At 41.5% G+C, this 16,498-nt stretch overlaps 1 protein-coding gene across 3 annotated transcripts in view; it reads right to left on the bottom strand.

The window, feature by feature from the left end:
* Positions 1-1,136: 1,136 nt before the first annotated feature.
* ZNF157 (zinc finger protein 157) overlaps positions 1,137-16,498 on the bottom strand; it is a 33,508-nt gene continuing 18,146 nt past the window's right edge. For all 3 annotated transcript variants that reach the window (XM_070291734.1, XM_070291735.1, XM_070291736.1), the window contains exons 3-5: positions 6,195-6,321; positions 5,815-5,910; positions 1,137-2,871 (exon numbers count right to left, since the gene is read on the bottom strand). In XM_070291734.1, the coding sequence (XP_070147835.1) occupies positions 1,865-2,871; positions 5,815-5,910; positions 6,195-6,321 (1,230 nt within the window). In that variant the 3' untranslated portion in view covers positions 1,137-1,864. The remainder of the gene's footprint in view (positions 2,872-5,814; positions 5,911-6,194; positions 6,322-16,498) is intronic.

Here is a 16,498-nt window from a genome sequence, read left to right on the forward strand (position 1 = left end):
AGATTAACTTTCAAAGACAATTTCTTAGAGAAAACCATAAAATACTACTTAAAATTTAACAGATTTTAAATGAGTTAAATAAAAAGACAAATACATTCAAGGATGGAAGGGCTTAAAGCCATTTTACACCTTTCAGATAAGCAACAATTTATTAAAAAAAATAACAGATAAGTCCTAGTGAATATGTGGGAAAATGTAAACTTTTTCTCAAACTGCTCATGAGAGTGTAAAATAATACAATTTTTTAAAAATTTTAATATTTAGTCAAATTGAAAAACTTCTATATCAATCAGAACCCAGCTAGGAGACAGAAGCCATACCAGTTACTTTAATAGAGAGAATTTATTATTAAAAAATTTTACTAGTTATGAAGTTATTATGAAGTTACTAACTACATACCTTAAAAGCAAAAAGAACATTAAAATTCTCATGGACTCAGCAACTGCAGAAAGCAGTGGGGCTAGGGTAAAAAGGGAAGAAGTTGGAATTACTAAAAATAGAAGGTTTTAAGTGGGCTCTCATGTGACTGAGATTCATAGTTCTAAGGAGGTGGCACTAGCCAGATGTTCCAAGTGTCTCTGAGGGGGTGCAGTACCATAGAGCTGTTAGTACTGGGAAAGTGCAAACTGGATTAAACTGCTGCTACCATGAGGATCTGCTGCTGCCCAAGTGGAGAAGCAATGCTGGGCTGATACTCAGATAAACAGGGTGTCAACTGGAATTGAAAAAAAAAAAAAGAACAAGTCCCTTCTTCCTTCCAAAGGCTCAACATTTATATTTCATATCTCTTATTGGCAAGACCCAACAGAGAGTAGCAGCTGGCAAGACAGGAATGTGTTCTATAGAGTCATGGCCCCAGCATCACAAAGTCCCAGTATAGAAGGGCAGGTTTGGAACTGGGGCACAATAGATTAATAACTGGCATACTGCCTACACCCTATGACCCATCATTGCCATTTCTAGATTTAAATACTAAACACAGAAATGATACAAATGCCCTTCACTAGGGGAATGGAGAGATAAATAAATAAACCAGAGCTATATTTACCAACATGGATAGATCTTGGAAAGGTAACATTTCATGAAAAAAAGCAAGCTGCATAAACAAAAATAGTGTGATACTACTGATGTAAAGTTTTTAAAATATAGCATTATATATTGGAGACTTCATATTATACAGCAAAAACTTAGGGTAGATTAAAATTTTCAATGTTGAAAATGAAACCTTCACTTTAGAGGAAAGTATAGGAGAATATTATCACCTTGAAACTGATAACATAAAAACATAAAACCTAGGCAGAAGAAAAGAGTTAACAAAATTAAAGAACCAGTCACAGACTGAGAGGAGATATCTGAAACACAAATGACTGAAAAGGGATTATGTTCTCATATATTTTTTTAAAGAACAAGGAAAACAACATTTAAACCAAGAAGTAAAAGACAGCCTATTAGAAAACAATGAGCAAAGGACATGAACAGTCATTGCACAGAAGAAATATAACAATGACCAGTCAACAGGTAAGCTGATTCTCAACCACTAATTAGGGAAATCCAAATGAAATGAAAACAACAATAAGCCACTCCCTAAGGGGATCAGGACAATTTTCACACCAAGGTAGGAGCCATATTGTTACAGGTATACTCTGTGTGCCCCAGTAATCAGATGGCCCAAAGGGCTTGGTCAAATGGTGAGGGGAGTCTTCTCAGAGAAGCTTTCTCCACAGTACAAGGCAAGGGCTGGCCTAAGTGAGTTCTCTCATGTTCTGTGAGGTGTGCCTTCTGGCAGAAAGCTTTCCCACATTCTTGACATTCAAAGGGTCTCTCCTGTGTTAATGAGGCATACTTTCACAGAGAAGGCATTTCTTCATTCACAAAGTTTCTCTCCTGTGTGAGTTCTCTGGTGTTGACAAAGGGATTTCTTCATACTGAAGATTTTTCCACATTCACTACATTCATAGGGTTTTTCTCCTGAATGCATTCTCTGATGTTCAATGAGGCGTGCTTTGACATAGAAGGCATTACCACATTTGTTACATTCATAAGGTTTCTCTCCTGTGTGAATTCGCTGATGTATTCCAAGAGATGAGTGCACACTGAAAGATTTCCCACATTCATTACACTGGTAGGGTTTTTCACCCGTATGAGTTCTCTGGTGATTATTGAGAGTCATCTTCAATCTGAAAAATTTCCCACATTCACCACATTTATAGGGTTTCTCACCTGTATGAATTCTTTGATGTTGGTTTAGGGATTTTTTTGCACCAAAGTTTTTCCCACAAGCACCACATTCATAGGGTTTCTCCCCTGTGTGAGTTCGCTCATGTTGAGTAAGAGATATCTTAACACGAAATGTTTTCCCACATTCGCCACATTCATAGGGTTTCTCCCCTGTGTGAGTTCTCTGATGAATCATGAGGGTTGCCTTCTCAGAAAAGGTTTTCCCACACTCAGTACATTCATAGGGTCTCTCTCCTGTGTGTGTTCTCTGATGTAGAATGAGTTGTGACTTCCTGCCAAAAGATTTTCCACATTCATCACATTCAAAGGGCTTCTCTCCTGTGTGAGTTTTCTGATGAGCAATGAGGTATGATCTTGCACTAAAGGTTTTTGCACATTCACCACATTTATAGGGTCTCTCCCCTGTGTGTATTCTCAGATGTTCAATAAGGTTTGATTTCCTGCAGTAAGTTTTCCCACATTCATTACATTCAAAGTTTCTCTCTCCTGTGTGTGTTCTTTTGTGTCCAACAAAGCTCGTTCTCTTGTAGAAGGCTTTCTGATATTCAGCAGTTTGATCCAAAGTTTGAATCTTCCAATGCTGAAGGTCACTATCATGCCTGAGGGAATTACCCCAAACAGAACTGTTGGCACCTGGCAGTGAAAAAGAGCCTTTAAAAATAAATCAGACCATATCACTCTCACTCAAAACCCAACATAGGCTTTCCCTTGTCACAGTATAAAGCTTAACAAAGCCTATAAAAACTCTACATAATTTAGTCTCCAGCTAACTCTCAGATCTGTGGGATATTCTGAAAGAGATGGGAATACCAGACCACCTGACCTGCCTCTTGAGAAATCTGTATGCAGGTCAGGAAGCAACAGTTAGAACTGGACATGGAACAACAGACTGGTTCCAAATAGGAAAAGGAGTACGTCAAGGCTGTATATTGTCACCCTGCTTATTTAACTTATATGCAGAGTACATCATGAGAAATGCTGGGCTGGAAGAAGCACAAGCTGGAATCAAGATTGCCGGGAGAAATATCAATAACCTCAGATATGCAGATGACACCACCCTTATGGCAGAAAGTGAAGAACTAAAGAGCCTCTTGATGAAAGCGAAAGAGGAGAGTGAAAAAGTTGGCTTGATGAAAGTGAAAGAGGAGAGTGAAAAAGTTGGCTTAAAGCTCAACATTCAGAAAACGAAGATCATGGAATCTGGTCCCATCACTTCATGGGAAATAGATGGGGAAACAGTGGCTGACTTCATTCTTCTGGGCTCCAAAATCACTGCAGATGGTGACTGCAGCCATGAAATTAAAAGACGCTTATTCCTTGGAAGGAAAGTTATGACCAACCTAGATAGCATATTCAAAAGCAGAGACATTACTTTGCCAACAAAGGTCCATCTAGTCAAGGCTATGGTTTTTTCAGTGGTCATGTATGGATGTGAGAGTTGGTCTGTGAAGAAAGCTGAGTGCCGAAGAATTGATGCTTTTGAACTGTGGTGTTGAAGAAGACTCTTGAGAGTCCCTTGGACTGCAAGGAGATCGAACCAGGCCGTCCTAAAGGAGATCAGTCCTGGGTGTTCATTGGTAGGACTGATTTTGAGGCTGAAACTCCAATACTTTGGCCACCTGATGCGAAGAGCTGACTCATTGGAAAAGACCCTGATGCTGGGAAAGATTGAGGGCAGGGGGAGAAGGGTACGACCGAGGATGAGATGGTTGGATGGCATCATCGACTCGATGGACATGGGTTTGAGTGAACTCCGGGAGTTGGTGATGGACAGGAAGGCCTGGAGTGCTGCAGTTCATGGGGTCACAAAGAGTTGGACACGACTGAGTGACTGAACTGAACTGAACTCTCAGATATCACTTCCTAACACTCTCACTATCCAACCTTGATACACACCAGCATCTTTGCTATATACCCCTGAGGTATATATCCCTCAGACTAGGCTTAGCACTATCTGGTCTCTCTGCTCAGAATACTACTAAAATCTACATGGCTCAGTCTCACTTCACTGGTGCTGGTGTACTAATGTTCAGTTCAGTTCAGTCACTCAGTCGTGTCCGACTCTTGGCCCCAATCCCTTCCAGCATCAGAGTCTTTTCCAATGAGTCAGCTCTTCGCATCAGGTGGCCAAACTATTGGAGTTTCAGCTTCAGAATCAGTCCTACCAATGAACACCCAGGACTGATCTCCTTTAGGACGGCCTGGTTCGATCTCCTTGCAGTCCAAGGGACTCTCAAGAGTCTTCTTCAACACCACAGTTCAAAAGCATCAATTCTTCGGCACTCAGCTTTCTTCACAGACCAATTCTCACATCCATACATGACCACTGAAAAAGCCATAGCCTTGACTAGATGGACCTTTGTTGGCAAAGTAATGTCTCTGCTTTTGAATATGCTATCTAGGTTGGTCATAACTTTCCTTCCAAGGAATAAGCGTCTTTTAATTTCATGGCTGCAGTCACCATCTGCAGTGATTTTGGAGCCCAGAAAAATGAAGTCAGCCACTGTTTCCCCATCTATTTCCCATGAAGTGATGGGACCAGATGCTATGATCTTCGTTTTCTAAATGTTGAATTTTAAGCCAACTTTTTCATTCTCCTCTTTCACTTTCATCAAGAGGCTCTTTAGTTCTTCTTCACTTTCTGTCATAAGGGTGGCGTCATCTGCATATCTGAGGTTATTGATATTTCTCCTGGCAATCTTGATTCCAGCTTGTGCTTCTTCCAGCCCAGCATTTCTCATAATGTACAATGCATATAAGTTAAATAAGCAGGGTGACAATATATAGCCTTGACGTACTCCTTTTCCTATTTGGAACCAGTCTGTTGTTCCATGTCCAGTTCTAACTGTTGCTTCCTGACCTGCGTACAGATTTCTCAAGAAGCAGGTCAGGTGGTCTGGTATTCCCATCTCTTTCAGAATTTTCCACAGTTTATTGTGATCCACACAGTCAAAGGCTCCCCAAAGAGTCTTCCCTGACCACATTCTCCAAAAGCATAAACCATTTCTGTCTACTCTTCTTATCTTGAATTGATTTTCTTTTCTCCACGAAACATCATGTATTCATTTGTTTCTGGTCTCTTTTCCTCATTAGAATGCAAACTCCAAGAGAACAGAGATATTACTTTATTCACTATTGGACCCCCCACCTAGAAGGTGACCAACATATAGTTGACCCTCATTTAAGATTTGGCAGATGACTAAATGAATGTATGAATGAGTGATTGACAACAGAAGGCATCCAAGACAACGGAGGGAAGGAAGACAATTGAGAATACTAAAGAGAAACAGACTAGCTAAGAATAAATATCTAAGCTGAGGCAGGCAGGGAAAGACAAGAGTGGTAAATACAAAAATCAAGATAAAATAGGAGAGAGCACTTAAGTGTGAGCATGATATGGGGATGTAGGATTTAGGTATCTAAAGCATATAGACCTTCTGTCCTCCAGTCATTTTCAAAGAGCAAGGGCCTCTGAAAAGAGATTCCTGAAAAATACTACCCAAAGATAACCTTTGATTTGAATTCCTTAAGTCTTATTTCTCCTACTTTTCATATGTTGAGTTGTTGCTCACTCACCTGTGTAACCATGGTCTGAGGATTCCTCCTCTAATATCCACAGTTCTTCCCCTCGCTCCAACTTGAAGATCATCTCTGGTTTGGCCACGCAGAGGCCTGTTAATGGGAAATGGCACAGGACGTGGGCCAGGTTGCCTGAGCTTTAGGGCCTCTGATGGAGGAGAAAGGTGCATCTTCATAAACTGCACAAGGAAGGGTACGCACTGAAACCTTTCACTGGGGGAAGTGAGAACATACACACTCTTCCTGGTGCTCCAAATTATCTATGACCCCTTGAATCTAGAACTGAAGTATCACTGAACTCTACAAAGGCTGCCCAGGTTATAGCAACCAAGAAAGGAAAAACATGCTACCAGGAGTTAGGTGGACAATATCCTCACCCACAGATGCCAGGTTGCTGTAGTTCTCCAGCATCACATCCCTGTGCATGGTCCTCTGGGCAAGATCCAGTCTGTGCCACTCCTGTCGGGTAAAATCCACAGCCACATCTTCGAATGACACGGATCCCTGTAACAACAATCTGCAATGATCAGGATAGAACACCTGGAAAAGATACGTGGGAACTAATTTTTCCAGTAGAGCACTTCTGAAAGTTGACTAGAAAAAGCTTCACTGGTGTCAACTGAAAAAAAATGTACAATGTGAGAGTTGTGAGTTAAGTTTTATTTAGGGCAAAATGAGAACTATAGCTTAGGAGACAGCATTTCAGATAGCTCTTAGGAACTGCTCTGACAAGGAAAGTGGAGGTCAATATATATGTGATTTTGGTGAAGGGGGTACATACAATCAAGCACACATCGCAGTAGAAGATTGCTGCTAGTCACAAGAGGCAGATGTCTCTGTTAACGATCTTAGTGCTTTTCTAGATATGAGAAGATACAAGAAATTGGGTTCAGAATATTTTCTCCTGAAAATATCTATCTGAAGGTCTGCTCAAGACTATCTCATTCCTGATCTCTGCCCTCAACTCCTTTCAGGGTATGCTGAAGGTCAGTGACTACAATGGCTAGTGACCTAATCCTTATAGAGGCAAAGAACAAGTGACAATCTTTAGCTGGCACTGGAAACCTGACTCTCTTGCTTGATACTATCCTTCGGGAAAGAAAAACCTAGAACAGTCCTGCTAGTATATTAACTTTTCGATTCATGGAGAAAAGACCACTGACTGCTGAGTTAACACTCTGTGTCTGGACGCATCCTAACTGCTGAGGAAACAGAGTGCCTGCTCCCAAGGAGCTCATACCCCAGTAAAGACACCTGCATAGGTATGCATTGTCTTACAGCACTTTGCTTTATTGTGCTTCAGAGATACCATGTTTTTTCACAAATTGAAGGTTTGTGGGAACCCTGCACTGTCCAGATGGTGGTTAGCCTTTTCTAGCAAGAGTATTTTTAAATTAAGGTATGTACATTGTTTTTTTAGACATGTTATCGCACACTTAATAGACCACAGTATAATGTCGGTGTGACTTTTATATGCACTGGGAAACCAAAACTTTCACGTGACTCACTTTATTGTGATATTTGTTTTACTGCAGTGGTCTGGAAACAAACCTGTAGTATCTCAAAGGTATGCGTGTATATGAACACACCCCTGCTTTGAGATGTTACAGGAGCTATGCTGGACATGGGTACAAGGTGCAATGGGCTTTTACAAGGGATGGAATAAGATTACACCTTGTGTTAGCAGACTGAACTTCACTTGGGGAGGCAGAGCTTTGAATCCTGAAACAAGAATATAATCTTCCTCACGAATATGGGGCAGTAACATAAAAAAAAGGGCAGGAAGACATGAAACATGCAAGATGAATTAAGAGAACTACATATAGCACAGTATGACAGGAAAATAGTGCTTTGGACAGTGATGAGATAAAGGGTTACAGAGACATCCAGGGGCAGGCAGTGGAGGGATTTCCAACTTTTTTTTTTTTTTTCAATCATCAATCTCCAAAATACTTGACTATACAATCAGAATATTTTCTGACCTTCCCACAATATATTTACATTTATAAATTACACAGAAGTACTGTCAAGTAAGAGAAAGGGAGAGAATATTACTCCTAGGATAACAGCATGAGCAGCTGAGTTGAGGCTGGTGCCATATATGGTGGTGGTGGTTTAGTCGCTAAGTGGTGTCTGACTCTTGCAACCCCATGGACTATAGCCCTAGCCTCCCAGGCTCCTCTGTCCTTGGGATTTCCCAGGCAGTAATACTGAAGTGGTTTGCCATTTCCTTCTCCAGGGGATCTTCCCAAGCCAGGGATTGAACCCACTTTGGTGCATTGCAGGGGCTTCCCTGGTGGCACTGGTGGTAAAGAACCCACCTGCTAATGCAGGAGATATAAGAGATGCTGGTTCGATCCCTGGGATGGGAAGATCCCCTGGAGGAAGACATGACAACCCACTCCAGTATTCATGCCTGGAGAATCCCATGGACAGAGGAGCCTGGGAGTCTATGGACCATAAGGTCACAAAGAGTCGAACACGACTGAAGAGACTTAGCACGCATGCATGCTCCTGCACTGCAGGCAGACTCTTTACTGCTGAGCCACCAGGGAAGCCCCGGTACCATGTACTGAGAATAGCAAAAAAGGAACACGAGGGGCTGGCAGAGGGGGAGATTAAAATCAATCTTGGACCTGAGCTGGAGTGTTTATGTTACATACTGATAGAGATGTCCAGCTGGAAGATTAATATATGATGCTGGAGCTCTGAGAGAAGGCTAAGACAGACCAATGATTGAGAGGCAATAGTATTTCAGTACCAGCTGAAGCCACCATAATAAACTGGATGGCTAAGAGAACACAGAGCTTGAAATAGGCACCAAGTGCATGGTCAGTGGGTATACTAACATGACATGAAGATTGAAAAGGAGTTGGGGGGCTCCTGTGGGACAGAGAAAGCCTCTCTTTTCTTTGTCATGCAGTCCTGTTCCAAAGTAAATCCCAGTACCAAAGCTGCAACCTTGCAGTAGCAGGCCCCTCAGACTCTTAAGGGAGAAGAATCCTCTTCTTTGGCCAGAGGAATAATGTTCTGAAGAGTGTTAGAAAGATCCCCATTGCCTTTTTTATAACCTATCACAACTTGGACCCAAGGGCAAACCTAGTTGTAGAAAGTGAATGCCAGGGTAGAGATGAAAGCCCCAACTGTCCAACTAGAGGAAGGGGAAGCCCTGGGAACAGAGGTGTGGGGAAGATTGCCCTTATTAGATTGCCCTATATTATTATATAGCTTCAAAATACATGAAGCAAAACTAAAAAAATCTGGAAAAAAAATAGGACAATCCATAAACATGGCTGTCAACCTTTATCACCTCTCTTAGTGGTTAAAGGAACTAACTAGTAGACAAAAAAAATCAACAATGATATAGAAAACTGAACATTACCAATCAACCAATTGATTTCGTAAAACATTCCACTCAAAATTGAGAGATTAATTGTTTCTTCAAAAACACATGGAATGTTCACCAAGCTAGACCATATCTAGGATCATAAAACAAATCCAAAAACAATCAAAGGGAGCACTGGGTACCAAGGGAAATTGACTTGGAACAATCAACTCTGAGATATATCCTAATTAAAACTATAAGAATCTAAAGACAAAGAAAAAAATTTCTCAGGGCCTTCAGGCAAAAAAAAAAATTAGATTGGCATCAATTTCTCAAAAACAACATACAAAGCAAGGCAATATAGTAGTTTCAAGAAACTTAAAAAATACAAGTTAAGGAAATTATACCCAGCCAAAGAGACCCTTCAAATATCAAGGGTTTTAGGAAAAGTTGTAAATATACCAGAATATGTGTGGTCTTCACAAGGAATTTGCTAGAGCTGCACTAATATGGTAGCCACATACCATATGTGGCTATTTAAATTTTGATTAATTAAAGTGGAAGAAAATTTAAAACTCAGCTCTTCAGTCACACTAGGCACATTTCCAGTGCTCAGTAGCCACATGTGGTTGGTTACAGTATTAGACAGCACAGATACAGAATATTCCCATCACTACAGGAAGTTTTATTGTATACCGCAAGCTGGAATCAAGATTGCCGGGAGAAATATCAATAACCTCAGATATGCAAATGACACCACCCTTATGGCAGAAAGTGAAGAGGAACTAAAAAGCCTCTTGACGAAAGTGAAAGAGGAGAGTGAAAATGTTGGCTTAAAGCTCAACATTCAGAAAATGAAGATCATGGCATCTGGCCCCATCACTTCATGGGAAATAGATGGGGAAACAGTGGAAACAGTGTCAGACTTTAATTTTGGGGGTTCCAAAACCACTGCAGATGGTGACTTGCAGCCATGAAATTAAAAGGTGCTTATTCCTTGGAAGGAAAGTTATGACCAACCTAGATGGCATATTAAAAAGCAGAGACATTACTTTGCCAACAAAAGTCCATCTAGTCAAGGCTATGGTTTTTCCAGTAGTCACGTATGGATGGGAGAGTTGGACTGTGAAGAAAGCTGAGTGCCGAAGAATTGATGCTTTTGAACTGTGGTGTTGGAGAAGACTCTTGAGAGTTCCTTGGACTGCAAGGAGATCCAACCAGTCCATTCTAAAGGAGATCAGTCCTGGGTGTTCTTTGGAAGAAATGATGCGAAAGCTGAAACTCCAGTACTTTGGCCACCTCATGCGAAGAGTTGACTCATTGGAAAAGACTCTGATGCTGGGAGGGATTGGGGGCAGGAGGAAAAGGGGATGACAGAGCATGAGATGGCTGGATGGCATCACCGACTCGATGGATGTGAGTCTGAGTGAACTCCGGGAGATGGTGATGGACAGGGAGGCCTGGCATGCTGCGATTCATGGGGTCGCAAAGAGTCGGACACAACTGAGAGACTGAACTGAACTGATACTAAACAATAGGGCTTCCCCGATAGCTCAGTTCGTAAAGAATCCACCTGCAATGCAGGAAACCCCTGCATCGATCCCTGGGTTGGGATGATCCCCTGGAGAAGGGAAAGGCTATCCACTCCAATATTCTGGCCTGGAGAATTCTACGGGATCGCAAGGAGTTGGACATGACTGAGTGACTTTTTAAATATATATATACTAAATAGTGAGCTTCAACCAAAAACAATGGATGGGAAAATTTTGGCAAAAGGACTGACAGTAAGTATTTCATATATTTAACTGCAAAGCTAAGACTAAAAAATAATTTTAAAATGCAACTAAAACTGAACAAGATCATTTACTATTGTATGGGAAACAGATGAGAGACAAATTAGATAGTAAAAGATTAATAAGGAAAAAAAGTAAAAGGGAGGGTATATATGTATATTAATAGCTGATTAACGTTGTTGTATAGCAGAAAACAACACAACACTGTAAAGCAATTATCCTCCAATTAAAAATAAATTTTTAAAAAAAGAAAAAAGGTAAACTGGTATAGCCATTATGGAGAACAATGCAAAGGTTCCTCAAATAATTAAACTAGAATTACCATATGATCCATCAGTCCCACTTCTGGGAATATATCTGAAGGAAAGGAAATCACTATCCCAAATATTCACTGCAGCATTATTTGCAATAGCCAAGATATGGAAACAACCTAAGGGTCCATCAATAGATGAATGGATAAAGATCTGGAATATAAACTGCTGCTGCTGCTGCTGCTGCTAAGTCGCTTCAGTCGTGTCCGACTCTGTGCGACCCCATAGATGGCAGCCCACCAGGCTTCCCCGTCCCTGGGATTCTCCAGGCAAGAACACTGGAGTGGGTTGCCATTTCCTTCTCCAGTGCATGAAAGTGAAAATTGAAAGTGAAGTCGCTCAGTCCTGTCTGATTCTTTGCGACCCCATGGACTGCAGCCTACCAGGCTCCTCCATCCATGGGATTTTCCAGGCAAGAGCACTGGAGTGGGGTGCCATAGCCTTCTCCCAGTATATAAACAGTGGAATATTATTCAGTCATGAAAAAGACGTAAATCCTGCCATTTGCAACAACAGGGATGAACCTGGAGGACATTACACTAAGTGAAATAAGTTAGACAGAAAGACAAATACTGTATGATCTCACTAATATGTGGAATCTAAAAAAAAAGTCAAACTCAGAAGCAAAGAGAGAATGGTGGTCACCAAGGGTATGGGGGAAAGGGGAGAGATATTGGTCAAAGAGACAAAGTTACATTTATGGAGAATAAATAAAGTCTACAGATCTAATATACAAGCATGATGACTATATTTAATAATATTATACTGAACAATGGAAATATGCTAAGAGAGCAAATTTCAGGTGTACTCATCACACACAAAAAATGGTTACTGTAATGAGATGATAAGTTAATTAGTTTAACGGCAGTAATCATTTCACCATGTATATGCATAGCAAATCATGTTGTACATCTTAAATATATACAATTTTATAAATAGATATGTAAATAAAAAGATAAAAGGGTTAAGTAAGAATACCACAGAAGAGATAAATACAAAGGTAACCACCAGAATGGGCTTCCCTGGTGGCTTAGACAAGAAAGGAGGCTTGGATTTGATTCCTGGGCCAGGAAGATCCCCTGGAGAAGGGAATGGCTACCCACGCCAGTATTCTCCCATGGTGGGCTATGGTCCACGGGATCATAAAGAATCAGACACAAATGAGCAACTAATCACAACTACCAGCATAAAAATACAAACCTTCCTAACTACCAAAAACATTTAAAGGAAACACTCAATAGAGAAAGAAATACAGTAAATATAACATTTACACACTGCAATTACATCATAAGATAAAACAAGAAAGTTGAGGACATTTTGTATTAATTATATTACAAACAGTAATACAAATAAATGTGAATAGGCTTACTTCATCTATTAAAAGAAATAGATTTTCACATTGCCTCGTTAAACCAAAACCCAACACAATGCTGTATACAAGAGGCATGCTTAAAACAGTCTTTCAAAAAGGCTAAAATTAAAGAGATGGACAAAGATTTACCAAATGAAAATAATATAAAAGCAGGAATTGAAATCCTGATACCAGACCAAGTAGAATTCCAAAAGCAATTATATGAGATAAAGGAGGATACTTTGTAATGTTAAAAGCCCTGTTCACAACAAAGATATAAAAATAAAGGTATTTGTAAATTTCTAGATGCTCAGGCCTATGGGCAGAGATGCTGGCCAGACTGCCCCACCTATTTAATTGTGGGTCTGAGTGGGGAGCATGTGGCTTCTGCCCTATTGCAAGTCATCTCATCTGTTGGCACCAGAGGTGTACCACAGCAATAACTCAGTCACCTAGGTCATATCCTGATTTCCAGGCCTTTTCTAGCCTAAGCAGTAATCACTCTCCCCCTTTCTATTACCTGTGCCATCAACTAGGAGAAGGTGACTGTGTTAATGGCTCAGATTTCTCCAATCCAAACTCTTACATCCTTGGTAAGCAAGGATGTCTGGCATCTGTTGGTCGGCTTCCTTGAGTTCTGCCCAGTTGCCATGTCCAAGTCAGGAGGACTAGAATAGCTGCTTGAATGTGCTGTGGATAGTGCTCCTAGGCTCCTTGGGGCCCCTTTTCAGACTAAGATGCTTACTGGCCCCAGGACCTCATGAATCAAGCAAAGCCAAAATAGACACAAATTAGCAAGAGGGAAAAAGGAACATTCTGGGAGGGAAGTTGATAATGATGTATAGAAATGGAATTCTCTGTCCTGGGCTCTCATGAAAGGAAGCATAGTTGCTCAGGGGACTTTTGGGGCAATACCTTCTAGAAAGGACTTATTACATCCATGGGAAATTCATGGGGGTCAGGGAGGCTTAGATTTCTGCTGCAATTTTTGCCCCTCATTAATCAGTGAGGAAAACCATTCTCCTTATGAGTCTCAGTTTCCCCAGTAATAATATATGGGTGGCATGGGCATACGTCAGGCTTCCCTGATGGCTCAGCAGGTAAAGAATCTTCCTGCAATGCAGGAGATGAGAGTTTGATCCCTGGGTCGGAAAGATCTCCTGGGGGAGGAAATGGTAACCCGCTCCAGTGTTCTTGCCTGGAGAATCCCCATGGACAGAGGAATCTGGTAGGCTACAGTCCAAAGTATAGCAAAGAGTTGGACATGACTGAGTGACTAAGCACACACACACAGCACATGGGCATAGATTTGACTAGACTAGTTTCCATATGTAAGACAGAAGACTGGGCTACCCCCAAGTGACCTACGGATTTTTGTCAACTACCTAAGTCCAGCACGCCCCACCCTATTCTAATTCAGTTGGACTTGGGGGAAGTTCTGTTGTGGTTCCTAGCGTGACTGATGTATTAGACCTCTTCATGTTCTACTGTGACTAATGGCTACCTTCGCTGTGACCCCCTGGGGAGTCCTTAGCAATACTGGAGCGAGCCATTGGTGGGGGGAACCTCTAAAGACCTTTCTTAGATCATCAAGAAAACTTCCTTGGTCAGCTCTAGTGCTATTCTCTGGCCTGCTTGGGCACTCGGGTTGTGCATAGTGAATGGCCCTTCTTTGTTTCTCATTTCTGTTTAGAGCAGATGGAAATCTGATAGACAAGAGACATTTGTGCAAGTCTTTTGGAGGATGCTGTCGACAAGCTGCTAGCTCTGTACTGCCTCTACCCTGACTGGATTCTGGGCCCCAGTGACTGTGTTCCTCTTCTCTCTGGATAATTCCTAGACTTTGGCCTGTATGATTTTTGTGGGCCAGACCTAGCCAATAGGAACAAGTGGCCTGAAGTAGCACTTTCTAGTCTGCAAATTCCTTCTATCTCCATTATTTTCTGAAGCAGTTGGGCAGAATGGATGACTTTATCCCAACTTTACAGATAAGGACATGGAGGCAGTGAGAAGCGAAATGACTTGCTCATGGTGATCTAGAATATTGACTGCAAGTCAGGATGGGTAAGAGGATGGGCAGGCTGGGGTGAAAGATGTGGTGTAAGAGAATATTACTAATAATTTTCCAAGCACAAAATAAACAATATAATTGATATGTGCCAGGCACTAGACACTTTAACTGCATTATCTTGTGTAATGTTTATCTTAACTACATTAGGTTGACATTATTGTATCTGCATTTTCAGATAAGAAAACAGAGCCTCAGAAAGGTTAAGACCCTTGCCAAAATTCACACAACCAGGTCATTAGACTTCAAATCTCCTGCTTTTTCTGTTGCACTTGTAGTGAAGCTGCTGTTTCGATGTACGTTGGGGTACTAGGGGTTGAATCTCGGTAGCAGGCCCAAAGTCAGAGCATCCTAAAACTAAATTGGACCTCTGGCTGCCTCTTTATCCCATTGAGCCCAGCCAAGCTTCCCAGCTCCAAGCCCAGGTCAGAGGCCCTTGTGAGCCCAGGGAGCAACTACTTTCCCCCATTCCCACCTCTAGCCTTGGATCTCTGGGAATTGTTCCCAGCCAGGTGAGCCTATCCTTTCTCCCATTTAAACCTGCTAATAAGCAGCCTGGGGGAAAAAAGTTGACTAGCAGAGTGAATCAATAGATGTGAGCTTGGAGAACTGGCATCTGGCCACTCAGACCTTCACCATCAATTGGAGCATTTCCTCATGAAGTTATTGCAAATCACTTAACAGTCACAGTGAGAAACAGTCTCATTTTCTGGAAGAATAATTGCTGTCTGATGGGCTCTTGAAGGCTACTCTCCTCTGTTCCTTCAGTTTCTCTCCTGCTTTTCCATTTCCTCCCTCTGGATGCCTGAACATATTTTCTCTCAGCCCATGGAGAACCTCATGAGATTTCCAATGGGCTCCTATGTAGAACCCAGTGCCAACAGGAAGTGCATGCTCTGTCTGTCCACAAATGCTGTAATTAAAATTAATATTTATGTCCTTCAAGAGGCAGAAAATGGAATGGACATCCGTGTCCATCCACAAACTCAGATGTGGGCGGGCAAGAAAATAGTCCTTGTTTGTTTTATTTAAAGTAACTGAATTCTGACTCCAAACCTCCCATTCTAGCAGAAAAGCAGAAAATTCCATGTTTTTCATGACTGGAGACCCACTTAAGGTTGGCACTGGAATCCAAGGGGTACTTGTATTACCCAGAAATTAGGCAAGGGCAACTAATCTCTAATCTATTCAGTCATCACTGATATCCTCATTTTCCATGCCTGCAGTGATGGAAGTGAAGCTGAGAGCCCCGAGGTCCTAGGTCCTGCCTCCCTCTGGGTACCTTAAAACCATCTCCTCCCCATCTCTGAGGCACTGCCCTAAGCAGTTTTTGTGCTTCTCTACTGCCCCAGACTTAGGAGCTCTCCATTCCCACATGGAGCTGGGAGTAGGAGGGATCCCTCTTCATTTTTTTTTTCTTTCAGGACTTTTCCTTGTCCTTTATGATTATATATCAATGGTGTTTTCATACTTTTATAAAAGAATGATAAATTCAGTGATGTCAGTCTGCTTTGGCTTTCTACACTGTGAAATCCATCTTGCAAAAGGTCTTTTAAGGGCCTGGTTACCTCCATGTAGCCGGGGGTATGGGGTGTGGGGATATAGAGGAAGAGCAAATACATAAACTTGAATATTTCCAGAAGTTACCCTGCCACAAAATACTGCTTTATTGAAGGAAAAAATTATTTAACTGTCCTACAATTTAGGACACCAAGATTTTAGTCCCTGTTCTACCTGCAATTGATGGAAACTTCTTATCTCAGAGCCTCAGGTTCTTCATCCTTAAATGAGTTGTAGAACACAGAATCTCAGACTGTGGTCCTTTCCTTACCC

This window comes from Ovis canadensis, chromosome X (assembly GCF_042477335.2).
Source record: "Ovis canadensis isolate MfBH-ARS-UI-01 breed Bighorn chromosome X, ARS-UI_OviCan_v2, whole genome shotgun sequence".
Classification (NCBI taxonomy): Eukaryota; Metazoa; Chordata; class Mammalia; order Artiodactyla; family Bovidae; genus Ovis; species Ovis canadensis.